We start from the raw sequence: 15,357 nt of genomic DNA, 5'->3' as shown, positions 1-15,357 counted from the left end.
ACTCATATTGTTTGCTTGCACCCAGTTTAAGAGCAATCCAGATTGTTTTGTATCAGTAACCGGTCCTCTTCATTATTTGCCACTCCCCCAATCTTTGTGGCATCTGCAAACTTTGTCAGTGGTGATTTTATGGTCTCTGACAAGTCATTGATAAAAATATAAAATAGGGTAGGGTCAAGAACCAATGCCAGTGGAACCCCACTAGATATACTCCTGCTCTGTGATGATTCCCCATTTACAATTATATTTTGAGACCTGTCATCTAGCCAGTTTTTAATCAATTTAATGTGTGCCACATAAATTTTGTTTTTTAACCAAAATGGTGTGAGGTACAAGCTTTACAGATGTCTAAGTCTATTACATCAACACTAGTACCGTTCCCAATCAAATTTGTAATCTCATAAAAAAAAATAACGCAATGACAGTTTGACAGGATCTATTTTCCATTAACCCACATGTACGAGTTTGGGGCCCGTCTTATAGTTCCCTCTTCCGGCTGGACCCCAGCTTGCTCTTACTGAGCCAGCACCCTCCCCAGGGGAATTCTGCCTGGAACATTCTCACTGAGTCCAGAGAAGGCAGTTTCCAGTAGGGTCAGTCGTGTTTCCTTTTTATTTTATTTCAAGTCTCAACAAAACAAGATCAAAACTTCCCTAAGTCTGTCCTTCACCCCCTGTAAGTTCATCAACCAATAAGTTCATGGCTCTTACCTCAGCCTTTTTGATAATAGGACTTTGCACAGTCTGCTTTCTGTCTGTTTTGTTTCTGGGGGCAGTAGCTCCAGCCTCTGGCAGGTATTGCAGGTCTCCCTCTCAATTTCCTGCTCTTCGTTTTATGAGGATCAGCCAAGTAAGCTGCAGGTCTTTTTCCCTGGTGCATTGAGTGAGGCTAATCAGCCAACCAGTCAGTCAGCTGCTGGCCTCTGACCTCAGTTCAGTGGTATCCCTTATACCTTCACACCATGTTGACTGACATTAATTATATTACTCTCCTTTAATTCATTATTAATGGGGTCCCAAATCAGTGGCTTAATTGTCTTGCCTCTATACACCAAAACTATAAGTAGTTTTCAACAAAATTATCTCAAGACAGTAGAGAAAGTCACCTTCCTGTTGTCTGCAGTGCATCACAAGTTATCCTTACTGATGAAATAAAATCGTGACATACAAATTGGGGTCTGCTGGAAACAAGATGCATGTGTAAAATCTCTGCCCACATGACGTTTCTGAAAGGTATTATTTTTGCCATAATACTCTTATTTGTTGCTCGCCAAGACACTTGCCATTCTAAAAAAAAGACACACAAGTACTTGTCTTCCCTTCCCCATCAGTTTGAAACTATTTTTAAATGTTCTGTTTTCTACACTTCAGGAGCTTTTGCCCCTTATATAACTGGCTCTGTAGATATATGCAGACATGATCGCAGCAAATGAGGTTATTCTCTCTCCTACTGCACCTGAACAGAATATTTATATAAAACAACACTTTATAACCCAAGTCACTTATAGGTCCTTAGTAAGAATGAGATTTGGGTTATGAGACCTTTCCGCATTTTATATCAAATAGAAACCAAACGGACTCAAAATATTTACAGCACTGTTTCAAAACCAAATAGAGGAAATAGTTTAACCATGGCAAAAGACTGGCTTAGAAAGTAAGTGGACCTGAGATGGAGCGCTCAGCCATTTGCTTGCCAAATCAGTCCATAATCCTTAGCAACCCATCATTTAGCTAGAGGAATTAATTACTTCAATATTGTCCGTTTGACAGAAATATTTCTGTCCTAGCTTTCTGTCAGATAAGATGAAAACTGGGTTTGAATAGATCCTGATAATATTTTGCATCCTTGCTCTCACATGGGAATTCTCACTGATGTGCAACACGATTAGGATTTTAACAATCCTGTATTTAAATGCAGCTTTTCCATATTTGGGAGGGGTTACAAAATCAACATTGGAAGCCACTTTCTCAAGCTGCCGCTGAAGCAAAGTCAATTTTGGCTTATAAACCTACTTGGGTTAGGAATTAAATCAAGCATTTCTACTCAGGGTAGGAATAAATGGTCAGTTTTCAGAATGGAGAGAGGTAAATAGCAGGGTCCTCAAGGAATCTGTACTGGGAGCAGTGCTGTTCAATATATTTATAAATGATCTGGAAATAGGGGTAAACAGTGACCTGGTAACATTTGCAAACAATACAAAATTGTTCAAAATAGTTAAGTCCAAAGCACACACACTGCGAAGAGTTACAAAACTAACTCACAAAACTGGGTGACTGGGCAACAGAATGGCAGATGAAATTCAATGTTGATAAATGCAAAGTAATGCACACTGGAAAACAATGCCAAGTATTCCTAATAGGAAAAGGTACAAATAAGGGCAACAAAAATGATCAGGGGTATGGAACAGCTTCCATATGAGAAGAGATGAAAAAGATTGAGACAGCTGAGCTTGGAAAAGAGACAGCTAAGGAGGGATATGACAGAGATGTATTAAATCATGACTGGTGTGGAGAAAGTGAATAAGGAAGTGTTATTTACCTCATCACATAACACAAGAACCAGGCGTCACCCAATGAAATTAACAGGCAGCAGGTTTCAAACTAACAAAAGGAAGTACTTCTTCACACAACGCACAGTCAACCTGTGGAACTCGTTACCATGGGTTGTTGTGAAGGCCAAAAGCATAACTGGGTTACAAAAAGAATAAGGTAAGTTCACGGAGCATAAGTCCATCAGTGGCCATTAGCCAAGATGGTCAAGGACTCAACCCCATGCTCTGGGCATGCTGGGACTTTTAATGTCAGGTTTTTGTAATAGGATTATGTATTCAAATAGACAGCTTCTGTAAAAAGAGCTCTGTAACACATGATTTACAAGATTCATAGATATTAAGGTCAGAAGGGATCATTCTGATCATCTAGTCCAACCTCCTGCACAACGCAGGCCACAGAATCTCACCCACCCACTCCTGCGAAAAACCTCTCACCTATGTCTGAGCTATTGAAGACCTCAAACTGTGATTTAAAGACTTCAAGGAACAGAGAATCCTCCAGCAAGTGACCCATGACCCATGCTACAGAGGTAGGCGAGAAACCTCCAGGGCCTCTTCCAATCTGCCCTGGATGAAAATTCTTTCCCGACCCCAAATATGGCGATCAGCTAAACCCTGAGCACGTGGGCAAGACTCACCAGCCAGATACCCAGGAAAGAATTCTCTGTAGTAACTCAGATCCCACCCCATCTCACATCCCATCACAGGCCATTGGGCCTATTTATCATGAATATTTAAAGATCAATTAATTGCCAAAATCATGTTATCCCATCATACCATCTCCTCCAAAACTTATCGAGTCTAATCTTAAAGCTAGATAGGTCTTTTGCCCCCACTGCTTCCCTTGGAAGGCTATTCCAAAACTTCACTCTTCTGATGGTTAGAAACTTTCGTCTAATTTCAAGTCTAAACTTCCCGATGGCCAACTTATATCCATTTGTTCTTGTGTCCACACTGGTACTGAGCTTAAAGAATTCCTCTCTCTCCCTGGTATTTATCCCTCTGATATATTTATAGAGAGCAATCATATCTCCCCCAACCTTTTTTTAGTTAGGTTAAACAAGCCAAGCTCCTTGAGTCTCCTTTCATAAGACAGGTTTTCCATTTCTCGGATCACCCTAGTAGCCCTTCTCTGTACCTGTTCCAGTTTGAATTCATCCTTCTTAAACATGAGAGACCAGAACTGCACACAGTATTCCAGGCGAGGTCTCACCAGTGCCTTGTATAACAAATAAAACCTCCTTATCTCTACTGGAAATACCTCGTCTGATACATCCCAAGACCACATTAGCTTTTTTCACAGCCATATCACATTGGCAGTTCATAATGATCCTATGATCAACCAATACTCCAAGGTCCTTCTCCTCCTCCGTTACTTCTAATTGATGCGTCCCCAGCTTATAACTAAAATGCTTGTTATTAATCCCTAAATGCATAACCTTACACTTCTCACTATTAAATTTCATCCTGTTACTATTACTCCAGTTTACAAGAAGAAAAGGAGTACTTGTGGCACCTTAGAGACTAACCAATTTATTTGAGCATGAGCTTTCGTGAGCTACAGCTCACTTCATCGGATGTAGCTCACGAAAGCTCATGCTCAAATAAATTGGTTAGTCTCTAAGGTGCCACAAGTACTCCTTTTCTTTTTGCGAATACAGACTAACACGGCTGCTACTCTGAAACCTCCAGTTTACAAGGTCATCCAAATCTTCCTGTAAGATATCCCAGTCTCTCTCTAAATTGGCAACACCTCCCAGCTTTGTATCATCCGCAAACTTTATTAGCACACTCCCACTTTTTGTGCCGAGGTCAGTAATAAAAAGATTAAATAAGATTGGCCCCAAAACCGATCCTTGAGGAACTCCACTGGTAACCTCCCTCCAGCCTGATAGTTCACCTTTCAGTAGGACCCGCTGTAGTCTCCCCGTTAACCAATTCCTTATCCACCTCTCAATTTTCATATTGATCCCCATCTTTTCCAATTTAACTAATAATTTTCCATGTGGCATGGTATCGAACGCCTTACTGAAAACTAGGTAAATTAGATCCACTGCGTTTCCTTTGTCTAAAAAATCTGTTACGTTCTCAAAGAAGGAGATCAGGTTAGTTTGGTACGTTCTACCTTTTGTAAAACCATGTTGTATTTTGTCCCATTTACCATTGATCTCAATGTCCTTAACTACTTTCTCCTCCAAATTTTTTTCCAAGACCTTGCATACTACAGATGTCAAACTAACAGGCCTGTAGTTCCCCGGATCACATTTTTTCCCTTTCTTAAAAATAGGAACTATGTTAGCAATTCTCCGATTATACGGTACAACCCCTGAGTTTACAGATTCATTAAAAATTCTTGCTAATGGGCTTGCAACTTCATGTGCCAATTCCTTTAATATTCTTGGATGAAGATTATCTGGGCCCCCCCGATTTAGATTAAACTGTTAGAGTTTCGCTTCTACTTCAGATATGGTAATATCTACCTCCATATCCTCATTCCCATTTGTCATGCTACCATTATCCCTAAGATCCTCTTTATCCTTATTAAGACTAAGGCAAAGTATTTGTTTAGATATTGGGCCATGCCTAGATTATCCTTACCTCCACTCCATCCTCAGTGTTTAGCGGTCCCACTTCTTTCTTTGTTTTCTTCTTATTTATATGGCTATAGAACCTTTTACTACTGGCTTTAATTCCCTTTGCAAGGTCCAACTCTACTTGACTTTTAGCCTGTCTCACTTTATCCCTACATGTTCTGACCTCAATAAGGTAGCTTTCCTTGCTGATCCCTCCCATCTTCCACTCCCTGTATGCTTTCTGCTTTTTCTTAATCACCTCTCTGAGATGCAAAAAGAAAAGGAGTACGGTGCCACAAGTACTCCTTTTCTTTTTGCGAATACAGACTAACACGGCTGTTCCTCTGAAACCTCTCTGAGATGCTTACTCATCCAGCTTCGTCTACAACTCCTGCCTATGAATTTTTTCCCCTTTCTTGGGATGCAGGCTTCCAATTGCTTCTGCAGCTTTGATTTAAAGTAATCCCAGGCCTCCTCTGCCTTTAGATCCATAAATTATTCAGTCCAATCCACTTCCCTAACTAATTTCCTTAATTTTTGAAAGTCAGCCCTTTTGAAATCAAAAACCCTAGTTGCAGATTTATTTTTGTTAATCCTTCCATTCAGTTTGAATTGAATTAGCTCATGATCACTTGAACCAACATTTCCTGTACAGTCATTTCTTCTATGAGGTCCTCACTACTCACCAAAAGCAAATCTAAAAAGGCAACCCCTCTAGTCGGTTCAGCAACTACTTGATGAAGGAATCCATCAGCTATCACATCTAGGAAAATCTGAGCCCTATTATTATTACTAGCACTCGTCCTCCAGTCTATATCTGGGAAGTTAAAGTCCCCCATGATCACGCAGTTTCCATTAAAAACATTAAAGAGGACTCTATCCATATCCAAATTAGATCCCGGCAGTCTATAGCACACCACAAGCACTATCCCAGGGGAGGCTCTAGTAGTTTTCTTCCCCAATGTGATTTTTGCCCAGACGGACTCTGTCTTATCCATTCCATCGCTTCTTATTTCTTTACTTTCTACCTCATCAATGATATACAATGCTACTCCACCACCTTTACCTTTATTTCTGTCTTTCCTAAACAGCACATACCCTTCAATACCTGTAGTCCAGTCATGACTACTATTCCACCATGTTTCTGTTATCCCTTGAATATCTGGTTTCACTTCCTGCACCAGTAGCTCTAGTTCCTCCATTTTGTTACCTAGGCTCCTCACATTGGTGTACAAACATCTTAATTTTTGCTGTTTGGCCTCGCTCACATTCTGTACCCTATTAGGCATGGTCATTCTACAACCAGTATAACCTATTAGACTGGCATCCACACTGCCCTTCCTCCTTATATACATTCTCCTACCCACGGCTGTATCCTTTCTTACTTCATTTTCTTCCCTCTCAATGCTAAAATCCAGCGTGGAGATTACCTGGACATCTCCCAACCATCTCCCCCAAATTCCTAGTTTAAAGCTCTCAATCGGTTGTGCCAGCCTCCATCCTAGAAGTCTATTTCCTTCCCTACTCAGATGAAGTCCATCCAGAGAGAACTGTCCTCTGCCCTTGAATGCCTCCCAGTGGCCATACATTGCAAAGCCCTCCTTATAGCACCACTGCCTAAGCCATCTGTTGATAGTCATAATCTTGTCACACCTTTGTTGCCCTTCTCTAGGAACAGGCAGAATCCCACTAAGAAACACCTGAGCCTCAATTTCCTTACGCATCTTCCCCAGCCTAGCATAGTTTCCTTTCATACTTTCCAGTGAGAATCTATCCGTATCATTTGTTCCCACATGAAGAATAATTAGAGGATTCTTTCCCGCTCCCTTTAGGATCCTTTTCAACCTCAGGTCTACATCCCGTATCTTAGCACCTGGAAGGCAGCACATGCTTCTATTCTCTGGATCAGCTCTGGTTACAGGCCTATCTATTCTTCTCAGTAAAGAGTCCCCGATCACATAGACCTGCCTTTTCCTGGTGACAGTGCTATTCTCCAGTCTATCCCCTGTTCTCTCTGGCTGCAAGTTCTTTCCATTCCTATTCTCCCTTGTAATCCTCTTCAAACCATCCTGTATCCTCCTGGGGCTCATATTTGGTGTAGTGTCCATTAACTCTTCCCCTTTTCCTATAGGACTAGCCACTCTTCTCTTCTTCCTTGCCCTTCCACCTTCAGTGACTACCTGCTGAGCCCCTTCTTCATTTTCCAACTCTGCAAACCTGTTCTTGAGCTCTATTTCTCCTTCACTAGCCCGTCTTTTCCTCTGCCTGGTTCTTTTAGTCACATGCTTCCACTGACCACTTTCCTCACCCAGTCTCCCCTCAGAATTCCTCAGTCCTGCTTCCATCTGCAAGTCTGAGCTTTCCTTTCAGATACCTCATGTCTTTGCTCCATAATCTGCTCAAACCCCTTCCTAAACTCAACCAGACTTTCCACCTGCATCTCCAAACCTCGGATCTTTTCCTCCATCAGCTCTGTCAGACGGCATTTCATACAGACAAAACTCTTACCAGGTGCCCCCTCCAGGATCACGTACATACCGCAGCGTCCACATCCAGTCATCTTTATTGTGTCTTCCACTAAATGGGTCGCTCCCACTGCTGCCTCTGTATCTGTCATAGCCTTCCCACCTAAATCCTGTTCATCTGGGAAACACAAACCACACCCAAAACACCACCACCCACAGCAAAAACAAACCCCAAACAAGCACCACAATACAAAATAACTCCCGTTTACAGCTCTGTTTGCTGGCTCCTGTGCTGCTACAGCTGTCTGTGCCGCTGCCTGACTGGCTGGCTGCCTTTATAGGACCCCTAGTCAGAGAAGCCCCGCCCCCTAATCAGGGCTCAGCTTCTCTCCCAGCACAAAGCCCCTACAAGCCTCTACACATACAAATAATACAAATACAAAACCAAATATAAATACCTTCTCCTCCAACAATTAAGATAATAGATGGTCTTTTATTGGGCATGGTTGTAATGCATGTGATCAGCCAGGAACATTCTCTCCAGTGTTATAAATGTACACACTTCATCAAGGTTTATGATTCTGGACAAGACGTTGTCATTGGCAAGAAAACAAACAAACCCCAAAGCTGCCAGTGCGAATTTGGGCTGCAAATCACGTCCAGTGCAGGGAGGAAATACTTCCCATTCTCTAAGGCTCCGCTGCCATCCACTTGGAAATGAATGCATGCAGATTTGGTCACCTCATTACCAGAAATATTTTGACAAACTAGAGGGACTTCATATATAACACAAAAAAAGCAAACAATAAAAACAAACAAACAAAAACCCCTCCAAACAAATTCAAAGAACAGTGGTCTGGAAGGACTGATGTTTGAGGAAATTAAAAAAAAAAAAAAAAAGAATTTAAATATATTTGTTAGTCACCTTTTCTGAGCCAAAAAGCAGCCAGTAAACACTTTGGGCATGAAGAAGCTAGTGACAGAGGAGCCCTCCTTAATTTGGTGAGAGCTAGAAGTGGAAAGAAGAATCTCTGCCTATTAAAAAAGTCCATTTCTACGCATCTTCCTGGTCAAGAAAACTTTGTAGCCAGCAGCTAGTAGCCAACCTCCACTTCTGCAACAGGAAGCTGGTGGAGGGAATGTAAAAGACATTACTCTGTTTATTTGAGCATAAGCTTTCGTGAGCTAAGAGACTTTCTTAGTCTCTAAGGTGCCACAAGTATTCCTTTTCTTTTTGCAAATACAGACCAACACGGCTGCTACTCTGAAACCTGTCATTACTCTGTTCGTAGGTTATATCCCTTTCTCCTACTCTTTCTCTGTCAGGTATATCTAGACTGTAAGCTCTTCCAGGCAGTCAGTGTACTTCTCTATGTAAAATGCCTAGCACAACATGGCCCTGGTTTTGGCTGGTTCCTAGGCAGTTCAGTAATACAGGTAATCAAACATTTATATAAAATGCATCAGTTAAGTTGGGAATGCGTTCCAAAGAATTCTCTCGCTCAGTTTTTCCAAAATCCTTAGTGTTGAATTGGCTGTAGTGCTGTGATCATGGACTAGAATTAGGTAAAGTGCTTTGCAGACTCATCCAAAATTACAAAGCCTGACTGAATGTGAGGCAACAAAAATCCACAACTATTTGACTGGTGTAAACAATTATGATGAAGAAGATTTTTTTAGGTTGCTGCGTAAGAGTATAACTAGGTCGGTAACAGGAGGAAATTAAGAAACAGAAGATTTAGGCTGGGTATCTCGAAAAGCTTCCTGGAACTAAAATCAATTAAGTTGTGAAAGAATCTCTCAAGAGAAGTGGTAAAAGCCTCAACATTTGGCACAGTTAAAATTAGACTGCAAAACATACTAGAAGATACGCTGTAAGGAACAATCCTGCATTGGCAGATAGACTGTCTGGATGATTTAACCTAAGGTTAAAGGTCCCACTTCTACCTCCTATGAATGCATACAATAGGAAAAAGTATAGATTCTCGGCCAGAAGAGCACTGGATAGATTGGTTTGACTGTTACCTTCAATCTGACTGTGGCCTACTAATATCCTGTACCTTGGCAAGAAAAATCTGTTTGAATTTAATCACTGAAAGACAAAGCCTCTCTACTCAGTGTCAAGTTGTGGATATATAAAATATGGTGAGATATTTTACTCCAGAAAGTCTATCAAGTATTAATGATTCAGACAAGTTTTTAACCTCATGGATCTTCTCAAAGACAGGTTACTGCTGATGGATCCTGTCCAGCCTTTGAATTTGATGAAGGATTTCACTTTACAAATTCCTTTCTCTGTTTTATTTTGTTTTCATGTCAGGCGCATGAAGTATCTGACAGGAGAGCATAGGTTTTGCCCTGCCAGATCTGATATTCTTGCTTCTCAAACACACACTAGACACTACTGTAGTATAAAGGAGTACTTGTGGCACCTAACAAATTTATTAGAGTATAAGTTACTCTGGTGCTGCCTACCTTTACATTGTATTATAGTGATTGATACTGGCAATACCACTTTTCTTTAAAAGACAGTGACAGATTTAGTTTTTCTCAAAGGAAGAAGCTGCTTTATTTAAATCTTAGAATTGAATGAGTATGTTTCTATTTTCATGGTCAATCATTCTATCAGGGGGGTACACGTTAACTATTAACTTGCTGTCTATAATCACAGACTTTATTCCTTCTCTCAAAACGTATTAGGCAAGCTCCTCAGCTGGTGTGGCTCCATTGATTTCAGGTTACCCAACCTGCAGATCAGCTCACTGATTTAACACAATGCTCAGAATCTTGGCCATGGCTGACAAGCAAACACCACATTTAGGTCAGTGGTGCAACAATGACTTTAAGACACCTTTACTGATTCTTGGCTGGCTATATGTTGGGCTCGTCCCTGTGAATAAGTTAGAGCAGAATAAAGGCTGATGTAAATTACATAGAGACACTGGTAAACAAAGGGTCCATTATGGCAGCCAGGGACTGTCAAGCAGCAGGGAAGCCTCAGTCATGTCCCCTTTTTCCCAGTCACAGGATGTGCGCATAGTCCGAGAGCCATTACACCAGGTCTACATCACTGTGGGGCTCCCCTCCTCTGGGTTGTTGACCAGCTATACTGCCTTAGAGCTGCTTTGCACCTGCACTACAAATCAGCCCAAATACATGTATTATTAAGATTGCTATCTTTTTGATCTTATTCGATTTATCTTTTAAATATTTATTTTCCTCAATAGGTACAAATTAATTCTTGATCTGCTTTTAGATAAAGAGGGAATAAAAAATCATCCATAAATGCTAAGAGACAGTATGAGCTGCCTCTGTTATGCGGATGTATTTATAGTGCTTCAACTCCCTCTCTTTTATAGAGTTTATTAAGTATTTTCTTTTCTGGAGTCTGAGAGAACAGTCACAAGCTTATAGTCAAAATTAAAAAGGCTTTATCCAGACGTTTTACCTTGTGTGTGATACAGACATGGGCAACCTGTTCCAGTAAATTCTCACCTACATTTTTCTATGCAAAACTAATTTACATTAGTTCAATACATTATAGAGCTCATTATCAGAAACAGATACCTAAACATTTAACAAAGCTATCTTTTTACACATACGATTAGTATCTTGACAGTATTTTCATACTTTTGAATCACTAGCGTAAATAACTTTGTACACATTAGAGTGGCCTGTTATCTAGGGAACAGTTATATTGTCAGCTTGAGCTGGTTCGGACATTTTGACAAATTTTTCAGTGGAAACGGAAATGAAATTTTGCTAAAATATTCATGAATTCTCTCCCCACCAATTTGCAACCACTCCAATTCCCAGTCCATCTATTAATTTCTTGTGTGTCATAGATAAATCAATTAACCTTTTGTGGCTCAGTTTTCCCTTCTGAAAATAGGGACAGTAATGCCTGAATATTTCTCAGGAGCATGGAGAGTCTGAATGCAAGGAAAGCTTTGAGATCCTCAGATAAAGAGCTTCCGGTGCAAAGCAGTAGTATTCTTAAGGGGAAGGGAAATTAAGACTAGTCATCAATCAATGGCAGATTTCAAATTAGCAGTAACGTATATACATTTTCATGTAATGATGTTAATGACATTTTAAAACCTTAAAATCAAAGGGTCAAGAGATACTCCTGCAAAATACTCAGCTGGTCTGATGTCCCTAAACACCATGCACATCAATGAGAATTTAGGATGTGCCACACTTCACAGGATCAGGCCCCATGACACATTCAAGTATTCTTATAAATCCGGTCCTGTAAGAACACATCGTGAGGTCTGACAATTTAATAGCAAAATGAGCTTGATTCTCCTCTTGCACTAATGAGATTAAGGAGCAACCCAATTGAAATCAATGGAGTAACACTGGTGTAAGAGTAAGGAGAATGAGACAGATGTCCATGGAATGGGAATTTCCGTAAGTACTTGTCAGTATCCAGATCATTACAAATATGTAGAATGAAACAGGTCTTATGCAACCAAAAGAATCAGTAAAAACTGGTTGTCTAACAGCTGATCTTTGACCAAAGGTCAATGTAAAATATACTGTAAAACTTGAAGGTACTTTCTGATGGTCAGTTAACATAACCACTAACATTTCACTGCATTGAAACCAGTCTACAAGAGTTGAAAAAACATTACAAAACAAGCCAAGAGGAAGCACATTCAGCCCAAAAACCTGTCCACAGAGCCACAAAAAATGAGAGCACTTGCAGAACAGCTAAGGGCAATAATACAACGTTGGGTTCATGAGATTCTGATTTTTCACCAATGATAGTTTGAACAAAAAACACTCCTAGATGTCTCATCAGCTCTCAACTCTGCAATAACATGAAGGGAAAACATCTTACCTCAAGTTTATATGCCCTTTCCCTGCTGAGGGGCTCCAAAGGAAAGCTCAGGTTATTTGCTTCTGCCAGGGAACGCAAATCAAAATAATACTTGGCATAAACACTGGAGGGAACATTAATGTTGAACTGCAACAACTCAAGAAACTGGCGCTCCAGCTCATTCCTGTTAACGAGAAAATAAAAGTGAAAATATATTTTAGACTGTGTGTGTGTATAACCTCCTGCCACCATCTGAATATACTTTACATCAAACTACAACAGATTGACCCAAGTATACTTCTTACTCCCAAGAGAGAATAAAACTAGTTTCAGTTTGTCACAGACATCTCTCCCAAGTGCTGGAACATCCTCTAAACCATAGTTTTTCTGAAAAAGTATTTACTCGTTTCAGCTTCCACTGTCATTTTTAAATTAATCAGGAAAAAATCAGTTCCCCATAATTCCCCGTCTTTTTTATGTATGCTTCCAATCAGACTAAATGAGGTTACTTTCCCCCATACATGTAAGCAAAATTCATACTGGGCAACAATAAAACAAGACAGCTTTGTTTACCAACATAACTGTTAGTAATAGAGACTATTATTGATATTCCCACACAAAATACTTCGTAAAGTCTTAGTTAAGGTTGTCTGACTGCCTATCACACACCAACAACGAATGGAAATAAGCCAGTAAATCAGTGGTTTTCAAACTGTGGTCTGCGGACCATGTCTAAGGGTCCATGTAAGATTCTTGTTACCATAGAGCAGTGGTGTACAACATGGGGTCTGTGGACCCCTGGGGGTTTGCGGACCCCTGGGGGTTTGCAGATTTCACCTAAGATTTCCAAAGGGGTCCGCACCTTCATTCAAAAATGTTTAGGGTTCCACAAATGAAAAAAAAAAAAGTTGAAAACCACTGCAGTAAACCATTGACATTAAAGGATTGATGATTTTCATAAATGATATTGCACAGTTCTCCACATTGTTTGAGATGCAGGCACGCAAAGTAAACAAGGTAGGTTGTCATACTGAAAACGGCCACTACAAAATACGTTTTGGAATGTTTAAGAAAAATGAATGAGGGATCAATGTTGTACATGATTACTCTAAAGCAGGTATTACATTTTATATGGAAACTGCAGAATTAAAATCTGCACGTGTGTGTTTATTGCTGTGATACATTTAGGCTACATGTTGATTGCACAGGATCAGCGTGATATAAAGTGGGCAACAGGTGATGAAGGGAAATAGTTGAGGCCGAGAGAGGAAAATGTCACCTACAGCAGCAATGAACGACAACTAACTATTTCTCTCCTCTCACTTAATACAGAGGCTGTCACCTTGCTTCCACAATATAGCCCCACTTTCTATTAAATTCCCACATTCAGTTTTTAGACATTGATACATATCAATATTCACATTTAAAAACTTAATGGGGGCCTAACTTTCTGACAGTGCTCTAATAGCTCTCTAGTAGCACTAAAGTAGTAAAAGTTTTACAGAAAATCCACACTGGCATAAAATTTAACATTTGAAGAGTTTACCAGCAAAATACAAGATTTGACTTTCTCCAAGCTAAGTCTGGAGGAATAATATAGAACATGAAGCTTGTTGAGGTAGAGAGAGAGAGTTTGTCCATCTACTGAGGAATATACCCAACTTTGACGAAACAGCACACAGCCTCAGACTTCTTTTGACTACATCTTGGCTCCCAGATTTCCAGGTAACATCAGTAGATCATCGGCAACTGACTAGCAAAACTATAGACACCTATCAAAACATACACACATTCCTCATTTGAGCTAATGTAATTTAATTTACAGTAATCTATTGTGGAGAGTTGGTAGTGCTGTACTTATGGCTACCCATCAAGTTCACCCGGAAGCTCAGACTAGCACAGAACACAGCTACATTTCTGAGTGGTGTGAGCCAATGCATTTATATACCTACAATTCAAATCTCTACATCAACTCCCTGTTTGCTTCTAGCTGCAATTCAAAGTGTTGGTATTGATCTATAAAGCCCCAAATGGTCTAGATCAGTGGTCTTCAAACTGTGGGTCACGGAATGTAAAGCACTGGGTCACGGCGGCTCTGGTCAGCACTGCCGACTGGGCCGATAAAAGTACCATCGGCCGAGCTGCCTGGCTAAGGCAGGTTAGTCCCTACCTGTTCCGACACATTACTGTTCCTGTGCTCCGGAAGTGGCCAGCAGCAGGTCTGGCACCTAGGCGGGGGGGCCACCGGGCTCTGCACTCCCATTGGCTAGTTTGGCGGTGCCTGTGGGCGAGAACCATGTGGAGCTGCTTGCGCACTTAGGAGCTGGACCTGCTGCTGGCCGCTTCTGCGGCGCAGTATGGTCTATGATGTCAGGACAAGCAGGAAGCCTGCCTTAGCACCCCCACTACACCGCTGACCAGGAGCCACCTGAGGTAAGCCCATGTCACAACCCATGCCCCTATCCCTTGCCCCAGCCCTGAGCCCCTCCAAACCCAGAGGCCCTTCCTGCACCCTAGAGCCCTGATCCCTCCCACACACAAACCACCTGCCCTAGCCCTGAGCCCCCCCAAACCCGAAGCCCCCTCCTGTACCCCAAACGCCTTATCCCCAGCCCCACCCCAGAGCCCTGGCCCCTTCCCACAGCCCAACCCCCTGCCCCAACCCTGAGCCCCCCTAAACCCCTTATCCCCAGTCCCACCCCAGAGCCTGCACCCCCAGCCCAGAACCATGCCCCCCTCCTGCACCCCAAGCCCCGGCCCCAGCCCAGAGCCCCCTCTAACCCTGAACCCCTCATTCCCAGCCCCACTTCGCAGCCCTCACCCCTGCACCCCAACCCTCTGCCCCAGCCCTGAGCCCCTCCCACCCCCCAAACCCCTCATCCCCAGCTCTGTTGGGTCACGGGCATCAACAATTTTTTTCAACTGAATTGCCAGAAAAAAAAA

At 41.6% G+C, this 15,357-nt stretch overlaps 1 protein-coding gene across 4 annotated transcripts in view; it reads right to left on the bottom strand.

The window, feature by feature from the left end:
- The window catches only part of CCNY (cyclin Y), a 225,661-nt gene that overhangs the window by 7,902 nt on the left and 202,402 nt on the right, over positions 1-15,357 (bottom strand). For all 4 annotated transcript variants that reach the window (XM_048837693.2, XM_048837696.2, XM_048837698.2 and 1 more), the window contains one exon: positions 12,436-12,598. In XM_048837693.2, the coding sequence (XP_048693650.1) occupies positions 12,436-12,598 (163 nt within the window). The remainder of the gene's footprint in view (positions 1-12,435; positions 12,599-15,357) is intronic.

The sequence above is a fragment of the Caretta caretta genome, chromosome 2 (assembly GCF_965140235.1).
Source record: "Caretta caretta isolate rCarCar2 chromosome 2, rCarCar1.hap1, whole genome shotgun sequence".
NCBI classification, from domain to species: domain Eukaryota; kingdom Metazoa; phylum Chordata; order Testudines; family Cheloniidae; genus Caretta; species Caretta caretta.
This window is presented reverse-complemented; position numbering and strand designations above follow the sequence as displayed.